The sequence below is a fragment of the Cnephaeus nilssonii genome (assembly GCF_951640355.1).
Source record: "Cnephaeus nilssonii genome assembly, chromosome: 15".
NCBI classification, from domain to species: domain Eukaryota; kingdom Metazoa; phylum Chordata; class Mammalia; order Chiroptera; family Vespertilionidae; genus Cnephaeus; species Cnephaeus nilssonii.
Genome location: NC_137086.1, coordinates 36,070,918 through 36,092,100, shown reverse-complemented (window position 1 = coordinate 36,092,100; position 21,183 = coordinate 36,070,918). Strand labels below are relative to the sequence as shown.

General features: G+C 38.4%; 1 protein-coding gene across 11 annotated transcripts in view; it reads right to left on the bottom strand.

Moving 5' to 3' along the window:
* EHBP1 (EH domain binding protein 1) overlaps positions 1 to 21,183 on the bottom strand; it is a 415,903-nt gene that overhangs the window by 287,012 nt on the left and 107,708 nt on the right. For all 11 annotated transcript variants that reach the window (XM_079792168.1, XM_079792171.1, XM_079792169.1 and 8 more), the window contains one exon: positions 8,597 to 8,654. In XM_079792168.1, the coding sequence (XP_079648294.1) occupies positions 8,597 to 8,654 (58 nt within the window). The remainder of the gene's footprint in view (positions 1 to 8,596; positions 8,655 to 21,183) is intronic.

Here is a 21,183-nt window from a genome sequence, read left to right as displayed (position 1 = left end):
GGTATAAATTTGGCAAATTGTGTTAAGTGGATATTCAGGGGAACTTAGCTGTCACCTATTAAAAGACAAATTGGGGTATTACATAGCTCTGTAGATACCTTTTCAAAAGTCCTATGGGCTACTGCATCTACAGGAGAAACGGCAAAACAGGTTATTAATCATTGCCTAGCTGCTTTTGCCGTCATGGGATTTCCAAAAATTATTAAAACTGGTAATAGGCCTGCTTGCACAAGTTGTCAATTCCAGGAATTTTGTAAAAGGTGGGAAAATTCAGCATATTGCAGGAATGCCATATAATTCCCAAGGACAGGCCATTATTGAACGACAGCATCAGCCGCTAAAATCCCAACTTGAAAAACAAAAAGGGGGGGGATAATGGAGAAATCACCTGCAGGTAGGCTGCACCAAGCCTTAATTACTTTAAATTTTTTCACTTGTGATGATGAAGGTAGGACACCTATGGAACTACATTGGTGCCAGAATAAAACAAAAGAAAATGGTCTAGTTAAATGGAAGGATCCCTAATCTGCTTTATGGAAGGGACCTGATCCATTATTAACCTTTGGCAAAGGGTATGCTTGTGTATTCCCAGAGAATTGTTCCAAACCCGTGTGGATTCCTGCTAGAAATATTAAACTGCAACAGGAATCCAAGAGAGAAACTAACCAGACTAATGAGGACCTTGCGCCTGGAGTCACACCATGCAGCTGCAGACAATCAACTACCTCAGCCACAGAGGGCAGCGACTCCAAGCAGTCAACTGAAGATGAGGAGCAGGAGGAGGACGAGTCAGACAACAAACAGCCCGGAGGTCACCTGGGGCATGGTAAAGAAGACGGTACAGACGCCTGACGCCTGAGGACGTCTTTCTTGCCACGCTAGCAGTAATCAGCTGTACGGTAATATTACCTGGGACAAATGTGGAAGTTTTTGGACTTATGTTCCTGACCCTTCATGGGTAAGACCCCTTACGTGGGCTGATCCTCTGACTAATGTAGTCACCAATAATACAAAACATCTTGGTCATCCAGGAGGAAAATGGGTGGGGCAAGGAAGTGTAATTACACAGGTGTAGCCACCCAGCTTCCCTTCTGTATGACACAAAATCAAACCACTGCCCCTTTGTGTGTAAAATTAGAGAGGTGCAGAAAATGTAATTAAGACCTTGTCTATACAAAAAGAAATTGACAGCCAGTTTGAAAATTGAATTGCCATGCCTAGAGCAAAGTATCCTTACATGATATTTTTCTACAATTTCATTATAAATTTTGATATTTTACAATAGCACATTGTACAATTATCCCAAACAAACTTAAAAATCTAATTTTTTGAATGTCTGGCAACAATTTAATAAAGACATGAAAGGATTTAAGGCCCCCTGGGAAGGCACTTATGCATTCTATATTGGCCCTTTTTGCCAAGTGGGACCCTCTTGTCACAATCCAATTGTCCACAGCTGTTGCCTGAGTTTCCAGTTCATGCTGAGGTTGAAGCCTCGTGGTGGCTGGTGCCATGGATCTATCTCTCGCACAATGGCGTGAGCTGGGCCCTCCATGGAGAAGAAACCTGGGTTCCCCAAGACATGTGATCAGTGCCGGGGCCCCGCCAGCAGGCGAGGGGATCCCAAGGCAGGTGCTGGGCATGGAGGCCACAGGGGCATAGGCTACCAAGGAGACAGAACTGAACCTCACATCGCCCTGCTTGGCCCCGGAGGATGGCTGGTTAGTCAATGACGGGTAAGATTCCTCAAGGGAGGAACAACCTAAGACAGGCACAGTCGCAGAGGGGCCATCAGGAGAGAACTTGGGGGTCAACAGAGGTGTGGGGCACAGAACCTCACCCCCCCAACATTGCAGGGGCTTGAACACTCGCCCCTTCTGAGGGAGGTCTCCTGCCCCATGGCTGCTTCGCGCTTCCATGCCAGCTCAGATTGGGACCCAGGCAACATACAGAGACTTGGCCGAACTCAGATCTGGAAGAGACCCAGATAACAGAAAGGGACTTGGCCCAGCTTAGATTGGGACCCAGGCAACAGAGAGTTGGCCAATGGCAGCTGCCCTATATCAAAATCCAGCCTAAATCCAGGAATGATCAGGGCTTTCTCAAGGATGCAAAATATTCCTTTTCATTGATATTTACAGTGTAAACTAAGATTTTTGTTAGAGTATTAAATTTGACAGTAAAATAGTAATCAAGTTTTTCAGATTAATTTAATTGGCTAAATGAAATAAGTGAATATTTAAGGAAATTTAATTGTACAAAAAGCTGTTCCTAAAGTATTAACCAAAATTTCTATTGGTAGTTCATTTCATGGTAAAATTAGTTAACATGCAATGAACCTAAAGCAGTCATATTTTTGTGCAAAAATTTAAAGTTATCAAGACTGTTATAAAAATTTTCCAAAAGCCTCCTAAAAATTTAATAAAAAAGGGGGATGGTGGAAAAATACCATGTAAGAAAAAATATCCTGTAAGTAAATTACATCTAAAAAATTTTTTTTTACTTTGAAAATTAATTTTCATACAGCAGGACACCCATGAAAAACATACATGGTGTCAAAATAGCCAAAGGAAAATTGTTTGGGCAAAAAATAATAGGATCCCAAGAAAAATTTATAGAAAAGATTCCTTTATTAACTTTTGGTCGAGAATATGTTTGTATATTTTCAGAAAACAACTCCAAGACCATGTGGATTCCTGCAACAGAGAGGAATTAACAGGAATGCTCCAGCCATGAAGACAAGAGGAGAAACAGTCCAGAGATGAAGGACACTGACCGTGCCTTGCCATACTAGCAGTCAGCAGATGTGCGTCACTGCAGGTTGCCCAGGTCCAAACCACAGAGGTCGGACCTGCATCGCCACTGTTTGTCCACCATCCAGATATCGTTGCTGACATGTACACTTGAGGAACTTTTGGACATTGAAACGTTGGACTCAGAACTTTGGGACATTGAAATTGGGACTCAAACATATTTTGTTATTATATGTTTATTTCTGGTCTGTAAATGCAAGAATTTTAAGGAAGGAATTGGGGGGAGATGCCGGAAACCGAACATTGTCACTAGGTAGTTATGTGAAAAGGGAACCCGGGAAGGCTGGTCAACCTTGAAACTAAAGGTCAGAGCAAACCACTCCCTATCTAATTGACAATGGTAACTGAGGCAACTTCCCCACCAAATAATCATGTAAATCCTTATTGATAAGATAATCTGTCTGTTACTGGAATTTCCTGCCTAAGGGCAATGGGTGTATCTCAGAACCCCAATAAAAGGGATGGCAAAAGCCAGAGCAGCGACAGTCCTCCCACTAGAGGTGGGCTCCCGCCTGGCCCCATTTACCCAAATTGATTCTTTTCTAGCTTCTTTTCATTTTGATTGCGGCCTTCTCCAGAAACCGGACCTGAACGGGAACCCTGAAACACGCGGGACGTGACAAGGGATTCCCACAGCACTCAGAGTAGGAAAAAACAAAACACAGTCTGCCTTAGTAGAGTTTACAGTATAATAGGAAGAGACACACAAAATAATTAAGTAAAATATATAGTACTAGAGGCCCGATGCACGAAGATTCGTGCAAGAATGGGCCTTCCTTCCCCTGGCTGCCAGCACCAACTTCGCTCTGACTGGAGCCGCCTTTCTGACTTCCTTTGCTGCCCAGAGGCCCGGAGCGGCTGGGGAGGTGCGGAACACCTGCATATGCAAATTAACCTGCCATCTTTGTTGGGTTAATTTGCATACTCACTCCTGATTGGCTGGTGGGCAATGCGAAGGTACTGTCAATTTGCATCTTACTCTTTTATTAGTGTAGATGTTAGGTGGAGGTAAGTGCTATGGAGAAAAATAGAAGTATGGAAGAAGGGTAGAGGGGGCAAAAGAAAGTAACAATTTTCAATAGGGTAGTCAGAGAAAGTGTCATTGAGAAGGTAACAGTTAAGAGAAGGCCGTAAGAAGGTGAAAGAATCAGATATATAAATACATGAGAAGAGCTTTCCAAGGAGATGGTATAGCTACTGGAAAGGTGCTGAGGCAGTCAGATCACAAGGAGGCCAATGTGGCTGGAGCAGAGTCATCAAAAAGAAGAGGAGTAGGAGACAAGGCCAGAGAAATAATAAGGGTCCAACCATATAAGGATCTGGGAGGCCATTGCAAAGAGTTTGGCTTGTAATTTGAGGGAGACAGGAAGCTACTAGGGTTTTAAGCAGAAAAATGATAACCTAAATTATGTTTTAACAGATTCATTCCAGCTAATGTATCAAGAATAGGCTCCAGACACAAGAGAGGAAAACAAGAAGAAGCTATTGCAATAAACCAGGGGAAAGCTGATAGTGACTTGGCTTGGAATGGTAGAAAGATGGTACAAAATGGCTAGCTAGAGTCTGAAAATATTTTTATATTTTCAAAACAGAATCAGTAACATCTGCTGTCTGATTAGATGAGAGAAACAAAGTAGACATGGCAATTCTAAGGCCTTTGCCCTTGAGCAAGTAGAAGAAAGGAATAGCTATTAACAACCAAGCCAGACTGCAGGAGGAGCAAGTTTAGGAAGTAAGATAGAGAACTCAGTTCTACACACATTAAATCTGAGGTGCCTAGGAGATATTCAAGTACAGATGTTCAAATAGACTGCTAAATATATGTCTCTGGGATTATAAACTGGGGAATCATTAGCATACAGGTGATATCTAAAGCTTAAGAGTGGATGTGATACCAAGGGAGTACAGATAAAGAATATAAAGACACAGGCCTAGCCAGTTTGGCTCAGTAGATAGAGCGTTGGCCTGCAAACTGAAGGGTCCCAGGTTCGATTCTGGTCAAGGGCACATGCCCCAGTTGCAGGCTTAATCCCCCAGTAGTGGGCGTGCAGGAGGCAGCCAATCAATGATTCTCTCTCATCACTGATGTTTCTAACTCTCTCTCCCTCTCCCTTCTTCTGTGAAATCAATAAAAATATTTACAAATGAAGAAGAATATAAAGGCACAAGCACTGAACCTTGGAGCACAATATTTACAGGTCAAGGAAATGAGAAGGAATCAGAAAAGGATGATCAGTAAAGCAGAAGGAAAATCAGAGGTGTATTGGGATCCTAAAAGTCTAGTGAAGAAAATGTTTCCAAGAGAAAGGAACAATCAACCACGCGTGCCAAATGTTAGTGATATGTCAAATAGGATGAGACCTGAAAAATAACCACTGGATTTAACAAAGCAGAAGCTATTATTGACTTCACAAGAGTAAGTTTCAGTAGAGTGATGATGGCAAATGCCTGGGTTCAAGAAAGAATAGAAGGAAAGAAATTGAAGACAGCAAGTACACAAAACTCCTCTGAAGCGTTTTGCTTAAAGAGAAGAGAGAAACTGTTTGGTTGCTAGTGGGAGAAATACTGTCAGAGAGAATTTTTTTAATAAGAAAAAAATATTTTCATGCTGATGGGAAATATCCATTTAAGAAGGATAATTTAATGATACAGAAGAGAAAGAACTGCTAGAGTAATGTCCGTAACAATACAAAAGGAGACAGATTCACCACAGACCACTCTGCAATAGCAGGAATGAAGTTCGAGTATATGAGTGCAGATGCATGTGAATGAGCAGATTTAACAAATGAGGAAACCAAGGCACAGACTGGCCAAAGATCACAAAGCAAGTAAGTGGCAGAAATTGGATTTGAACCCAGGAAATAGAACTGAGAAGAGATTAAGATCATGGAATCTTACATCCATGCAAATCTTTTCAGATCTTATTAGCTAAAATACCAGCAGAAGATATAGGTTTAGCAGTGTTCTCATCCTCCAACTCATAAGTTGTCAATAATTCTCCCTCTATTCTCTCTCCACTGCTTCCAATCACAAAACTTCAGGTGAGGAAAGGGAAGTAGAGACTCACCACTTTAGCACACCATAGTCAAGGTAAAAAACCGAGTTTTGTTGATTAAAAAACATCTCCAGAAATTCCTCTGCTTATTACCCTTCCTATTTTCATGCTTGTTGATAGTCTTAAAACAAAACTCCATAAAGTAAACAATCTCCATTTTGAAAAATAAATTTCTGCCTTAGATAATCCTTAATCAAAACTCCACTCTAGCCCTAGCCAGTTTTGGCTCAGTGGATAGAGTGTGGGCCTGCGGACTCAAGGGTCCCAGGTTCGATTCTGGTCAAGGGCATGTACCTTGGTAATACCTGAGACTCTGCCCCATCCAAGCTGAGCACAGAGGCTTTTTCAGCTTTGCAAGCCTGGTCCTATAAGGCTGTCTCCAGCACAGGTCTCCCGGCGTAGACACAGCTGATACACATAGCCAATTGGCCTGGAGGTCAATTCCTCCCAGTGATACCAACAACAATCAAGACTTAACTACAACAAGGCTGTACACACAGTCCACAAAGGGGTGCACCAAGAGTGTCCACCTCAGGTGACTGGGGAGGCTGACCCACTGGGCCATATAGGAAACCTAGCACACAAAGCTACCCTACCAACTCAGGGAAGCAGCAAAAATGCGGAGACAAAGTAACAGATCACAAACGAAAGAAATGGAGGAAAACAAACGTCTGGATATAGAATCCAAAACCCATGGTTATAAGGTTTTTCAAGAATTTCCTAGAAAAGGCCGATAAATTTAGCCAGACCCTTGAGGATATGAAAAAGGACCAACTAGAAATTAAGCATACACTGACTGAAATAAAAAATATTACACAGAGACCCAACAGCAAACTAGAGGAACGCAAGAATCAAGTCAAAGATTTGGAATACAAAGAAGCAAAAAGCACTCAACCGGAAAGCAAAAAGAAAAAAGAATCCAAAAAGTTGAAGATAGTGTAAGGAGCCTCTGGGACAACTTCAAGCATACCAACATCCGAATTATGGGGGTGCCAGAAGAAGAGAGAGAGCAAGATACGGAAAACCTATTTGAAGAAATAATGACTGGAAACTTCCCCCACCTGGTGAAAAAAATAGACTTACAAGTCCGGGAAGCGCACAGAACCCCAAACAAGAGGAATCCAAAGAGGACCATACCAAGACACATCATAATTAAAATGCCAAGAGCAAAAGACAAAGAGAGAATATTAAAAGCAGCAAGAGAAAAACAGTTAATTACCTACAAGGGAGCACCCATACAATTGTCAGCTGATTTCTCAACAGAAACTATGCAGGCCAGACGGGAGTGGCAAGAAATATTCAAAGTGATGAGTAGCAAGAACCTACAACCAAGATTACTCTACCCAGCAAAGTTATCATTCAGAATGGAAGGTCAGATGAAGAGCTTCACAGATAAGAAAAAGCTAAAGGAGTTCATCACCACCAAACCAGTATTATATGAAATGCTGAAAGGTATTCTTTAAGAAGAGGAAAAATAAAAAAGTAAAGATAAAAATTATGAACAACAAATACATATCTATCAACAAGTGAACCCAAAAAATCAAGTGAATTAAAAATCTGAGGAACAGAATAAACTGGTGAATATAATAGAATCAGGGGCATAGAAAGGGAGTGGACTGATAATTCTCAGCGGGATAGGGTTATGGGGGGTGCAGGAAGAGACTGGACAAAAAATTGTACACCTATGGATGAGGACAGTGGGGGGAGGTAAGGGCAAAAGGTGGGGTGGGAACCGGGTGGAGGGGAACTATGGGGGAAAAAAAGGAGAAACTATTGTAATAATCTGAACAATCAAGATTAAATTTTAAAAAATTCAGTTTAGAAAGATGTTAATATCACCAATAAATAAATAAATAAATAAATAAATAAATAAATAAAATACTTGTCCCCAAAAATACTTGTGTAGTAGTACCATTCATAGCACAATAGGAAATATTTGCAATATTCACCGGAAATTAAGCAAATGTTCATTAACAGGGTTAGTATAAATAATTACACTGCAATATTATTTACATAATAAAATACTTCTCAGAAATAAAAAACTACCAATATACAAAATAGCATGAAGAAACCTCAGAAACATACGGATAGAAATAGTGGAAATAGTCTGTATCTTGATAAGAATGGTAATTATACAAGTATATATTAATCAAAACTCATTATATCATATAATTAACATCTGTGTATTACACTGTATGTAAATTTTAGCTCAATAAAAATAAAATTGAAAAGATACCCTTAGTAAAAATCTGTGCAATTTCTATTGAACATTTTAAAATTCTATTCTACTCTCCATAAAGCTATCAGTCCAAAAAATATAAGCCTTTGAAAAAAAATAAATCCTTCTCTTCTTCAACTCAGCAATAGACTCAGAAAACTCATCATTCCTCATATATACCCCAACCTCATCCTCTTGGAATCTGAATAAATTATTCCTATGTATGTTTTATAAATGGTACCTATTATTCATGATACCCTAGTACAGGAAAGTTAGATAACTTCTTACTCCATGCTACCAAATCCAAGATCAAGGCTCAGATATCTGGCTTCCATTTTAAAACTTTAGTTAACAAGATTACAATGGCTGGTCAATCATTTTAGTAGACTAGAAATAACCCAAAATATCTAATAATGCTTTAAAACATTCAACGGTAGGGCCAGAGAAGTTTAATAATTTAACTTAAAATTGAATTCAATATTTAAGTAAGAAATGTAGAAACAGACTAACCTTAGAAGACTTCCTTCGGCTTCTTCTTGTCCAAACTACCACCAATTTATCTGGTTGCCTGTCAAACAAGAAAAAGATTAAATATAATTTAAGTCATCTTAAATCAAAGTAATGTGAGGTTTGGTTCCAGTATATTTATTTTTAAATTTTAATATTTTTATTGATTTTTGGAGGGGGAGGAAGGACTTAATCCTCACCTGAGGATATTTTTCCATTGATTTTTAGGGAGAGTGGAAGAGAGAGGGAAAGACGGAGGGAAACACTGATGTGAGAGAACACATTGATTGGCTGCCTCCTCCACTCCCACTACTGGTGATCAAGCTGCAACCCGGGCATCTGCCCTGATGGGAAATCCAACCAGCAACCTTTCCAAGCATTGGAAGAGGCCCAACCAACTGAGCCACACTGAGCCAGTTCTAGCACATTTAAAAGGACAAAAATGTCATTTGCTTTAGATTATAGAGGGCAGTTACTCTTACAATAAAGCTTATCCAAATAAATTAATCAGTACAGATGGTGAATATAGTTGTGACCTAATTTAAATTACTAATATTTTAGCCATATATTTTTCTAAAAATACTTTAGCAAGTTAACAAATTGGAACAAATCATCTAAAATAAAATGCTTAGAACTAGTGACCATTATAAAAAGAATAGCACACATATATTTTCTCTAAAACTTAACACTATACTTCTAATACAGTAGCTACTTTAATTTGGAGAAAATAGGCATACAAATAGCATTACCAAGATAATTTAAATCTCTGAGTTAAACTACTTTGACATCTCTATATCTTATGAACCATTGTATGGTTTTCATCATTTTTGTGATCTACTCAATTATCTTCATAAAAACAATACAGTACTGAAAATATGCACAATACATACTATTATTGAGATTTTATACACTTAAAAACACTGGCAAGGTTAAATAACTAATTAAAAGCTCTGGCAAAACCAAGACTAAAATACAGGTCTTGTAATTTCAGACCTCTCTTCTTTACCTGCTGGTAATATAAAGTAAAAAACAAACAAACAAAAAGCCCTTACAACCACTAAGTTCTCTTTAGTGCTCAGGGAAAAAAAGAAACATCAAGACTATGATTATCAGTTAATTTCCTTTTATTTTTAAAAATTGTGGATAAAAGTTTTTAAATCAAGAAATGAACGTTAAGACTCATTTGATGACCTTCACCACTTTCTATGTCTCCTTCATTTTACCCTGGAAGCCCTTACTATCAGATGCTATGTCCTCCTATTTCATTTAATAAACATATACATATATATAAAAGGCCACCAGACATAAACTCCTTACCAAGTAATTCACCAATACATCAGTCCAAACAGAGAGTTGTATAATGAAAAATATTATGGTGGAAATGACCAGAATGTACCACAGAAATAAAGTGATAAAAATACTGAGGAGAGCCCGGCCTGATGTGACTCAGTGGTTGAGCATCAACCTAGGAACCAGGAGTCACAGTTCCATTCCTGGTCAGGGCACATGCCTGGGTTGCGGGCTTGATCCCCAGGGGTGTGCAGAAGGCAGCCAATCAATGTTTCTCTCATTGATGTTTCTACCTCTCTCCCTCTCCCTTCCTCTCTCTCAAATCAATAAAAGCTTTAAAAAAAAAAAAAAAGAAAAAAAGAATCTGGTACAGATTGAGGCTCAATGACCATCTACTACTGAATGAACCATAAGCTTCATCTAGGAATTCCCAATTGGTTAATTATAATTGATGAGGTCCAAATAAAGCCAGTACCTATATAATACACCTCTCAGCAGCTTATTTGAGCTTTGCAGGGATTCTCACTTCTGCTGATTCACTGAAACTAATATATCTTTTCCTTTTCCACCCCCTTCCTTCCCTCCCTCCTACTCTCCTCCAGAGTTCATCAGGACCATAATTTGAGGTTTTCTTTTTTAAGGACTTTGAGGGTAGGATAGAAGGTGTTAAATTTTTATTTAAACCTTCTGGGAAGTTTAAAAATACTGATGCATAGGTTCCACCCCCAGAGAATCTGATTTAATTGGTCTAGTGTGCAGATTTTTTAAAATTCCACAGGTGATTCTAATGTGAAGCCAAAGCTGAGAAACACTGTTTTATAGGAAGTGGTAAGCTATCCCCACACCTCCGAACTTGAAACACTAGTGAAGCATTAGTTGTGATGGCAGTGAGGGTGTCTCCCCTTCACAACATTGTTCTAGTGCCACCTGCACTTCTAACTCGGCTTCTCAGAATCTCCTTCCACCCAACTCAATCTGATCTTGGTACTTCAGAATAGGAAAAACTTTTACTGTAAAAAATCAAGAAGGATAGTCTCCTAACCCATTTGCCTGAAGTTCCAAGAATGTAAATAAAACATAAATAACTTATTTGGGAATGCCTCCACAAAGCTAAACTTTTTTATGACTCTTAAGTTGTGTCCCATTTTTTAAAATGTCTTTACTAGAAATCAATCCACCTTTACATTATCAGGGACATGGCAGAACACTAAAGCAAAGAACTGCACTGTGAGTTACTGTTCTCAGTAGAAGAGTACCAATAACCACACAATTAGCTGACCACAATTAATATTTTAAGCATCCGTGATGTACTAGAAAAGAACCATTAAATATTTACCTCTGTGCTTCCAAGAGGCCAGGAACAGAGCAATTGTGAGAGGTTTATCCAACTACCAAAGAACCTATAATTAATTATACAACTTCCTATCAAAAAAGTCAAGACAACCTGATAGAGTCCAGGTTTCAGAAAGAATTCAACAATCATACATTTAACAATTATATCCAACTAGAGGCCCAGTGCATGAAATTCATGCACTGGTAGGGTCCCTAGTGGCTGTGGGCCAAGGTCTCCCTCCCTTCCCCCTGCCGTCCCCGCCCCCTGGTTGAACTCAAAGACAAACTCCCAGTCAAGGGGACAATTTGCATACTACACTTTTTTTTTTTAATATTTTTATTGATTTTTCACAGAGAGGAAGGGAGAGGGATAGAGAGCTAGAAACATCGATGAGAGAGAAACATCGACCAGCTGCCTCCTGCACACCCTCTACTGGGGATGTGCCAGCAACCAAGGTACATGCCCTTGACCGGAATCGAACCTGGGACCTTTCAGTCCGCAGGCTGATGCTCTATCCACTGAGCCAAACCGGTTTCGGCTATACTACACTTTTATTATATAGGATTACTAAACTAAGTAACCAGGAAGCCCTACACAATATATACACAGAAATATAAACAGACATAACATATACATACCATATATGTTTACATAGATATTTACATGTATATTTTCTTTACATATACACACACACAGATACACTTTCTGTAAAACGGATCTAAAGGACTTACGTGGGAAATTCAAAATCTTTTGGTGGGCTTATTCAGGAAAGGAAACTTTACATTTAAAAATAAACATTTAACATCTTCTATCCTACCCTAAAAGTCCTTAAAAAAACAACAACTTGAATCGGAAGATGTCAAGACGCCTCAAATGATGGTCCTGATGTTGAACTCTGGAGAGTAGAAAAGAAAGGAAGGAAAAGGAGTAGAAAAAGGAAAAGATATGCAAGTTTCAATGAATCAGATTATAAAGCAGTAATCTGTATCTTTCTTTCGTCTGCAGCTAAATGTTGTGCCCTCCTCTTTGTCACTAGTGAGCTACTGTGTATCAAGGTAAATTTAAAGAAAAACATTTCTGGCTTAAATTTAGACTCCTTTGCTCTTTTCCCACTCTCATGTGTTTCACATATGTGAGATGAGACTAAAAACGCTATGAGAAAAAAAAATCCAAAGCTATCAGGTGAAAACCAGGCTCATTACTTTCCAGAATCATAATAAACATTCAACAAATATTTTATTAAATGCCTGTTATATTCCTGGCACTGGGCTCAGTAATGGAGATACAAAAATGAAAGAAGATAATATAGCGGGGAGACAAAACAATTAAACCAACTAACCCAGCCCAGGCACAACCTTGGAGAATGCAAAGACAAAAAGATTTTATACAGCAAAGAATCTATTTACATATCTCAGGAAATATGCAGACAAAAACAACAATAACAACAACAACAACAACAACAACAACAAAACCCTGCACAACTACTGAGATTACTTGATTTAGAACTGTAAAAAAAAAAAAAGCTATAATTTACAATACTTGAAATATAAAGTCCAACAAAAGATGAGTGACAAATTACAGTACATCTATCTAATAGAAAATTATAACATGTTACAAATATTTTCTAAAAACATTTATAAGCTTGGGATATCATGTTAAACTTATTTATAGCGATCATAATTTTTTTCTATACTGCGTAATATAAGAAGACACCAAAGGAAATATCTCAAAATGCTGTGGTTACTACTACAAAGTAAAATTACACGACATTTTAAGAATATACTTTCTGTATTTTCTGCAATTAATTGACATTATGCTGGTGAGTTATTTAAATGTGTTGTGGAGGAAGTTAAAGTGAAACAATACTTTTCAGTTTGGAATTAAGTATGAACAAAGAAATAATTTAATTTTTAAAATTTTGCTGAATTTAAAGAACTCTCAAACAGCTGAATTAATTTGTTTCCTAAAACAATAGAAGTTTGGACGGTGTGTTTTTTGTCTTAAGTTAACATAAATGTTCCCCAAAGGCTGAGCAGGCCCTAGGCAAAATTGTGAAATAGGCTCCACTTGACTTAGGCATCCTTCCTCCCTTGATTTGCAGCCCCTCTAATTCCAGGGCCATTCTTCCTTGGGTATGCAAAATCAATGTGGTGCTCCATTACAGCATGCAAAATCACAATAGACAAATGCTCTTCAGATCACTCATTCTTTTCTATGGCAATTAAAATCCTCCCCTCCCCAGGGTATCTTAGGAGGTTATTGAAAGGAAAGAAATCTGGGGAAGCAATTTGTATTAATTTAGGAGATAAGAATTTGTAAAAGAAGATGCTTACAAGATGACATAGTACTAGAATGAAGGTTAGAAAACTAGTTTTTCCTAGTTCTGACCCTAAGTGACTTTAGGAATGTCTCTCCATTTTTCTGAATCTATTCTGTAATTTATCAAATGAAGAGATTGCACTAAAATCTCAGCTAGTTCTGAAACACTATGGTTCAATGGTTGTAAGGTTAAATCACTCTAACTGGTTAAATATTTGGTGGTTTAAAATGAAATGAGAAATTCAGGAATAGGGTAAATAATTTGTGACAGGGAATCACTTGCCTCCTATCTTCTGACAATCTAGAGGTAGCTAATATTACCAACTTTGAACAGTATTATTTGTGTGTGTGTATACAGGAAGAAGTAATATTTTTTAGTAGAGAACTAAACTGGCCACCAAAGATTCATGCTCCCTGTCCAAAGCATAATGTTAATCCTGGGAGGTGTAGCAAGAAGTCCCTTATCCCCACCCCAATCAACCACCACCACTGCCACCATGTATGCATGCATTAAAATGGAACCATATGATACTCCTTACCACTGGAATGTGAGAAGTGAGCTGTGCCACTTCCAGAATAAAATGGATAATAAAGGAGTATGCCTTCTCCACAGCAGTTGCATGGAGTGGATTCTGGAATTCAGAGGGCACAGTCATAATGTAAAGAGTGTCTGGGCCCCTGAATGACGATGTGGAAAGACAGTCAACCTGGAATACCCTCTCTAGACTGAGGAGTGAGGAAGAAATAAACTTTGATTAGGTTAAGCCACTTCAATTTGTGGGTATATCTATATAGTACCTCCTCAACATTCTAAAAAAGTTAGTAAATTAAACACACACATATACATAACAATAAGACAGTTGCTGTCTTGTAGAAGCTTACATTGCAAAGTGCTGAGACACAAACCTTTTTATGTCCTACTAGTTTTTATTTATATGAAATCAATGTCTCTAAAGATAAAAGACAGTTATACTTCCAAACTTAGTAATATTTAAGCCTCTGCACTTTTCCTAAATTAAAAATAAAGAACCGTAAGTCCTTAGAACACAAAAAGTACAACATATTCCTCTCACCACAGAATCCAGAATATGCCTATAATGAGAAAAAGCTCAAAATATTAACCCTGAAGTTAATGTGAATAGGCACTTCACTAAATAACAAGGTTTTACTCTTTTTAGGGAAAAGGGCTCTTAGCCATAACTGAACATTTCATGGTGGAATGCTGTGAATATTGAAACAAAAGGTTAGAAATTGTTTTATCACAGAAATACTCTAACTTTACTATTTCTCAAGTAATTATTTTTATCCTTCAGTAGGCACATCTGCCTCCTATTGTACTATCACTGCTGTAGCTCCAGTTAATTATACTCCTTTATGCTTACTTCACAAGAGTTATTTAGCAAGCTATAATAATTAATTCAACAAGAAAAATAATTATACAAGACAAATTATGCAAGTATACATATATAGGATATATTTCTTTTTGTAAAATGAAAGGATAGTTCTAATAAGAGATGTAAATCTTTGTCACTTAAATAAAAATACTGTCATTAAATTATATTTTGCATCTTCTTACCATCTTTTTTTAAAATATATTTTTATTGATTTCAGAAAGGGAGAGGGTGAGAGAGATAGAAACATTAATGATGAGAGAGAATCATTGATTGGCTGCCTCCTGCATGCCCCCAACTGGGCACCGAGCCCACAACCTGGGCATGTGCCCTTGGCTGGGACTGAACCCGGGACCCTTCAGTCCGCAGGCCGATGCTCTATCCACTGAGCCAAACCGGCTAGGGCTTCTTACCATCTTTAAAATATAGTCACGGTGATTGCTTTTGGTTAAAAATATTTAACTGGTAATGCATATGGACTTTTGCTGACAGGTATTTCTAATGCCTATATATCAGTATTTAGGGATAGCACCATTTCAACTGACAGACTTCACCATTTGGCAGCCTTTAGATGAGTGTACTTTAAATTGCCTGTATACACACACACAAATATATCCCCAAATAGTACTTTCCACTTTCCTTATTATTTTATAGAATCACCCATACTACTTCCTTCAATTTAGCATGTTACTTACTACTACTTTTTTTTTCTATATCTGTTGTAATAGAACTCACATGTCACTCACATAAATATTAGTATTTCCAAGTTATGTACTTGGTTCCCTGAAACTGAAGTTAGTAAAAGATTTTTAAAAAATACATCCACTTAAACCATTCCCCAGCCTTCCTCAATAATCATTTTCATCATTTCCTCTCACCACATTTCTGTAATGGCTTCAATTGTATGTTTGAATGATTACATTGTCTATCTTGCTTCTACCTGTCTTTCAAGTTCTCAAGAGATTTCCTGGTATTTGTGAAGCATTTACTGGGAGGGAGGTGGGAAAGAGAATATGATGAATAAAAGAATCATGAAGGCAGACAGATCCATGTTTGAATCTGGTTCCCCTTTTTCTGGTTATATCATCTAAGCCTCAAGGTTCCTCATCTGTGAAATTAGAACCACATAGAACCAATGTAAAAATCAGTTAAGATAATGTAAGAAAAGTGCTTAGCTCAGCCTGCCTTTCCGAAAATTCTCAAATGTTAGCAACCACCCTTTGTATATGCACAAAGCTTCCAAACAGCTTTGTACAGTCATCCTCCTCTTAAATGTGAACAACAAAGAAGGAAAACTAATATAAAAGACAAGTGGCTGGAAAAGAGAAAAACAGAACTTGAAAGGCCAGGACATTATCGCTAATATCCTTAGAAATATAAAAGCTATTGTACCCGTGAAAAATATTAAAGAAATATTTAAAGAATAAGAAAGTATTCTGGAAATAGTCATCTTTTTATTTAGAAAAGCAAAAATTGAAGAGTTGGAAGATAAAGTTGAGAAAAATCTTCCAGATCTAAAAGAAGGAACAGAGATGTTAAAAAGGCAAGAGAAAAAAAGATAAGAAATTTAGATCAATCCAGAGTTAAATATCTGACTAATCCCGCAGGATGATAGTTTAAAAAAAGGTCTCCAGATGTCACCTACACTGCAGGCCTAGAAAGAAACCATTTCAAAGTAGAGCAGGGCCTGAGGGCTCGCGGGGAAATTTGAACTGATGAATCACCACCAATGTTTAACTGTTTAGAGAGAGATTATGAGAAACTAACAACAAAAAATTAAGGATAATAATGATAGACAAATGGAGAGAAAAGGCAAAAAATAAAATAGCAATTTTTAACACAAAAAAAAATCTAAAGAAAGGAAATGTGGTCACAATATCAGAAGGCTCAGTTGTAAACAATACTAAGTCATAACAATGAATTCTGATCTAACTCTGAATGGAGAATGGAAAGGATGGGGAAAGGAAAGGGGGTAAGTGTGCTTTAGGGAGGAAATGTTACAACTTCAAAGATGGAAAATGACTACTAACAGAAACAGGATTTCTTTTTTGGGTAATGAAAATATTCTGAATTAGTAATGATAGTTGCACAACATTGTGATTATATTAAAAATACTGAATTGCACACTTTTGAAGGGTAAATTTTTGAAATATATTTTGATTTTTTTTTTTTAGAGAGAGTGGGAGGGATAGAGAGATAGAAACCTCTATCTATATCTATATCTATATCTATATCTATATCTATATCTATATCTATATGACAAATATGCAAAGTGTCCCCTTGGGAGTTCAACCAGGAGACCAGGAGGTCAATCACTTGCTATGACATGCGCTGACTACCAGGGGGCGGCGTGGAACAAAGGAAGGCCCCGGCTGGCAGCTGGCAACCGGGGAAGGAAGGGTCCGGTCGACAGCCAGAAGGCCCTGATTGGCCCTGATCACTGGCCAGGCCAGGGACCCTGCGTGTGCACGAATTTCATGCACCGGGCCTCTAGTCAATGATAAACATCAACATCAATCTGCTGCCTCCTGCACGCTACCTACTGGAGTTCAAGCCTGTGTGTATGTGTGTGTGTGTGTGGGGGGGGGGGGGGGGGGGAGGGGAGGTAATATGACCTGACCTGGAATCAAACCAGTGACATATGGGTTCATGGGTCAACACTCAATCACCAAGCCACACTGAAGGGTAAATTTTATGCTTCATAAATTATAACTAAAAAACAAAAGTAGGATATTGAAGAATATAGAGTACAACACCAAAAGAATTAAAAGAGTTGAAAGTGGTTTTCTGTAGGGAATGAGAACAATACTGAGGAGGGGTAAGACAAGGAACTGCTGTGGTTCTCTATTACAAGTTCTGCAGTACTCTTTCATTTGTATATACCACTTTGTAAAACGTAAATTTTAAATTTTAAATGGTGAATCTTAGTTACGGAACAGAAATTTGGGCCCATAAATAAACGCACTACACACTAGGGAAAGGACAGTCTCTTCAGTAAATGGTTTTGAGAAAACTGACAGCCACATGCAAAAGAATGCAACTGAACCCCTATTTTATACCATACACAAAAGTTAAGTCAAAATGGATTAAAGACTTGAATGTAAGACATAAAACTCCTAAAAGAACACATGAGGGTAAGCTTCTTGACATCTTGGCAATGATTTTTGGATTTGACACCAAAAGCAAAGGCAATAAAAGTAAATATTAAAGAGTGGGACTAGCCGAAGCCGGTTTGGCTCAGTGGATAGAGCGTCAGCCTGCAGACTGAAAGGTCCCAGGTTCGATTCCGATCAAGGGCATGTACCTTGGTTGCGGGCACATCCCCAGTGGGGGGTGTGCAGGAAGCAGCTGATTGATGTTTCTAACTCTCTCTCTCCCTTTCTCTCTGTGAAAAATCAATAAAATATAAGAAAAAAAAAAAAAGAGTGGGACTACATCAAGCTAAAAACCTTCTGTACAGCCAAGGAGACTGTCAACAAAATGAAAATGCAGCAAAATGGGAGAAAATATTTTCAAGTCATATACCTAATAAGGGGTTAATATTCAAAATACATAAAGAATTTATACAATTCAATAGAGAAATAACAAACAACCAATTTTAAAAAGCAGCAGAAAAAACTGGACACTTCCAAAGAAGACATCCAGCCCGCTGGTGTGTCTCAGTGGTTGACCCAGGAACCAAGAGGTCCCAGGTTTGATTCTCGGTTAGGGTACATGCCCGGGTTGCGGGCTTGTTACCCAGTAGGGGGCATGCAGGAGTCAGCCAATCGACATTTCTCTCTCATCAATGTTTCTATTTCTCTATCCCTCTCCTTCCCTCCCTCTCTAATATCAATAAAAACTTTTTTTTTTTTAAAGAAGACATCCAAATGGCCAACAGGTACATGAAAAGATGCTCGATATCACTAGTAATAAGAGAAATGCAAATCAAAACCACAATGAGGTATAACCTCACCTATTAGAATGGAGGGGGAGGAAGGAGGGGAGGAGGGGCCGAAGGGAGGAGGAGGAGGAGAAGGAGGAGGAGGAGGAGGAGGAGGAGGAGGAGAAGTAGTAGTATGGACAAGAATGAGGGGAAAAAGAAACCCTCATGCACTGCTGTTGGTAATAAAGTGGTACAGCCACTATGGAAAACAGTATGGAGGTCCCTCAACAAATTAAGAAATAGAACTACCATACGATCCATATTCCATTTCTGGATACATATCAAAAGTTAACAGAATTATCTTGAAAAGATATCTGCACCATCCACACCATGTTAATTGCAACATTATTTACAACTAGAGGCCCAGTGCACGAAATTCGTGCATGGGGAGTGTGTCCTTAAGCCCAGCCTGCACCCTCTCCAATCTGGGACCCCTCGAGGGATGTCCGGCTGCCCATTTAGGCCCGATCCTACCGGGATGATACACCAAGGTTGTGGGTTCCATCTCCAGTCAGGGCACATATAAGCAACCAATGAATGAATAAATAAGTGGAACAACAAATTGATCTTTCTCTCTCCCTCTCTCTCCACACCCCCTTCTTTTCTCTCTCTAAAAGCAATCAAAAAGTTTTTAAAAAGAAGAAAGTTGCTAGGAAAGTAGATCTTATAATTTCTCATCATAAGAAAAAATGTAACTATGTGACATAATATAATTAATATTCTAATTAGACCAGACATCCATCAGGACGTCCTTCCAGACGACCTTCCAGACGAAGCCAGGGCTGCAAGGGAAGCCCAGGTCCCGGGTGCCAGAGGGAAGCTGGTGCCGACAGCCGGGGGAAGGAAGGCCTACTCTTGCACAAATTTCGTGCATAGGGCCTCTAGTATACATATATCAAATCATTATGCTGTACACATTAAACTAATACAATGTTATATGTCAATAAATATTTTTTTAAAAAGAAGAAAATGTCAAATATTTGAAGAATTACAATTTTAAAAGCTTCTCAACAGTTAAGGGAAAAAAATTTTCCATGAGTAAAAAGGAATGTAAAAATCTGAAGTAAGCGTAAAAATGTACATCTACTGGATTAGAAAAGAACATGAGATCAAACAGAAAAACACATTTTTTTAAAGTCATGATCTCTATCTTTGATCTTTTTTTTTAATATATTTTATTGAATTTTACAGAGAGGAAGGGAGAGGGATAGAGAGCCAGAAACATTGATGAGAGAGAGACATCGATCAGCTGCCTCGTGCACACTCCCTACTGGGTATGTGCCCGCAACCAAGGTACATGCCCTTGACCAGAATCGAACCTGGGACCCTTGAGTCCGCAGGCCGACGCTCTATCCACTGAGCCAAACCAGTTAGGGCTCTATCTTTGATCTTAATTGCATCTTTATATATTTAAAGAATTGATCAGTCACAAAAGACTCAGCAAGTATTTTTAAGAATTTACATAATACTACTAAGAATGAAGACTAGAAAGGATTAAATGAATGCTAACAGATTATAGACTACAAGAAAATGGAGTCATTATATCTCACTTGAGATCATATATCTTACTTAAGATCAAAAAGAGTATTACTCAGTTTGAACTTCCTTATTCACCAAGGCTCCAAATTAACTTGACCATTCCCTAGGAAAACACATCCTCAAAAGATTCACCATAATTGAGAATATTTTAAAAAAGAATAGCAAATACTTGCATGACGTATACTAGTATGTGATGCAATTTTTTAAAGTTCACAAAAAAATCAGAAATAGGTAATGAGCTGCTGCACTGCCCAACACTAGGTATCATTTACATCCTGAATGACCTGATTAGATATTAGATATTACTATTCTTATTTTGAAAATGAGGAAACTGAAGCATAGAGAAGTTAAGAAGCTTTTTGTGAAGGTGACTCAAATAGAAGTGGAAAGGAAGATATGAAATGAGCAGTTTGGCATCACATGGCAGTCCATGCTCCTAACCCACTATTTTATACTTAAGAATGATCTATAGTCTCCATAGGGAATCTCAAAGATATCCAAGCAGCAAGGATATCTTTGCGAGTTTACACTCAGAAGGACAGTATCTATATCTATCTATCTATCTATCTATCTATCTATCTATCTATCTATCTATCTATCTATCTAAAAGCCCAGCGACCGTTATGGTGGAACAACCAGAACGACCAGTCACTATGACGTGCACTGACCACCAGGGGGCAGATGCTCAACACAGGTGCTGCCCCCTGGTGGTCAGTGCACTCCCACAGTGGGAGCACCACTCAGCTAGAAGCCGGGCTCATGGCTCGTGAGCGCAGTGGCGATGGCAGGAGCC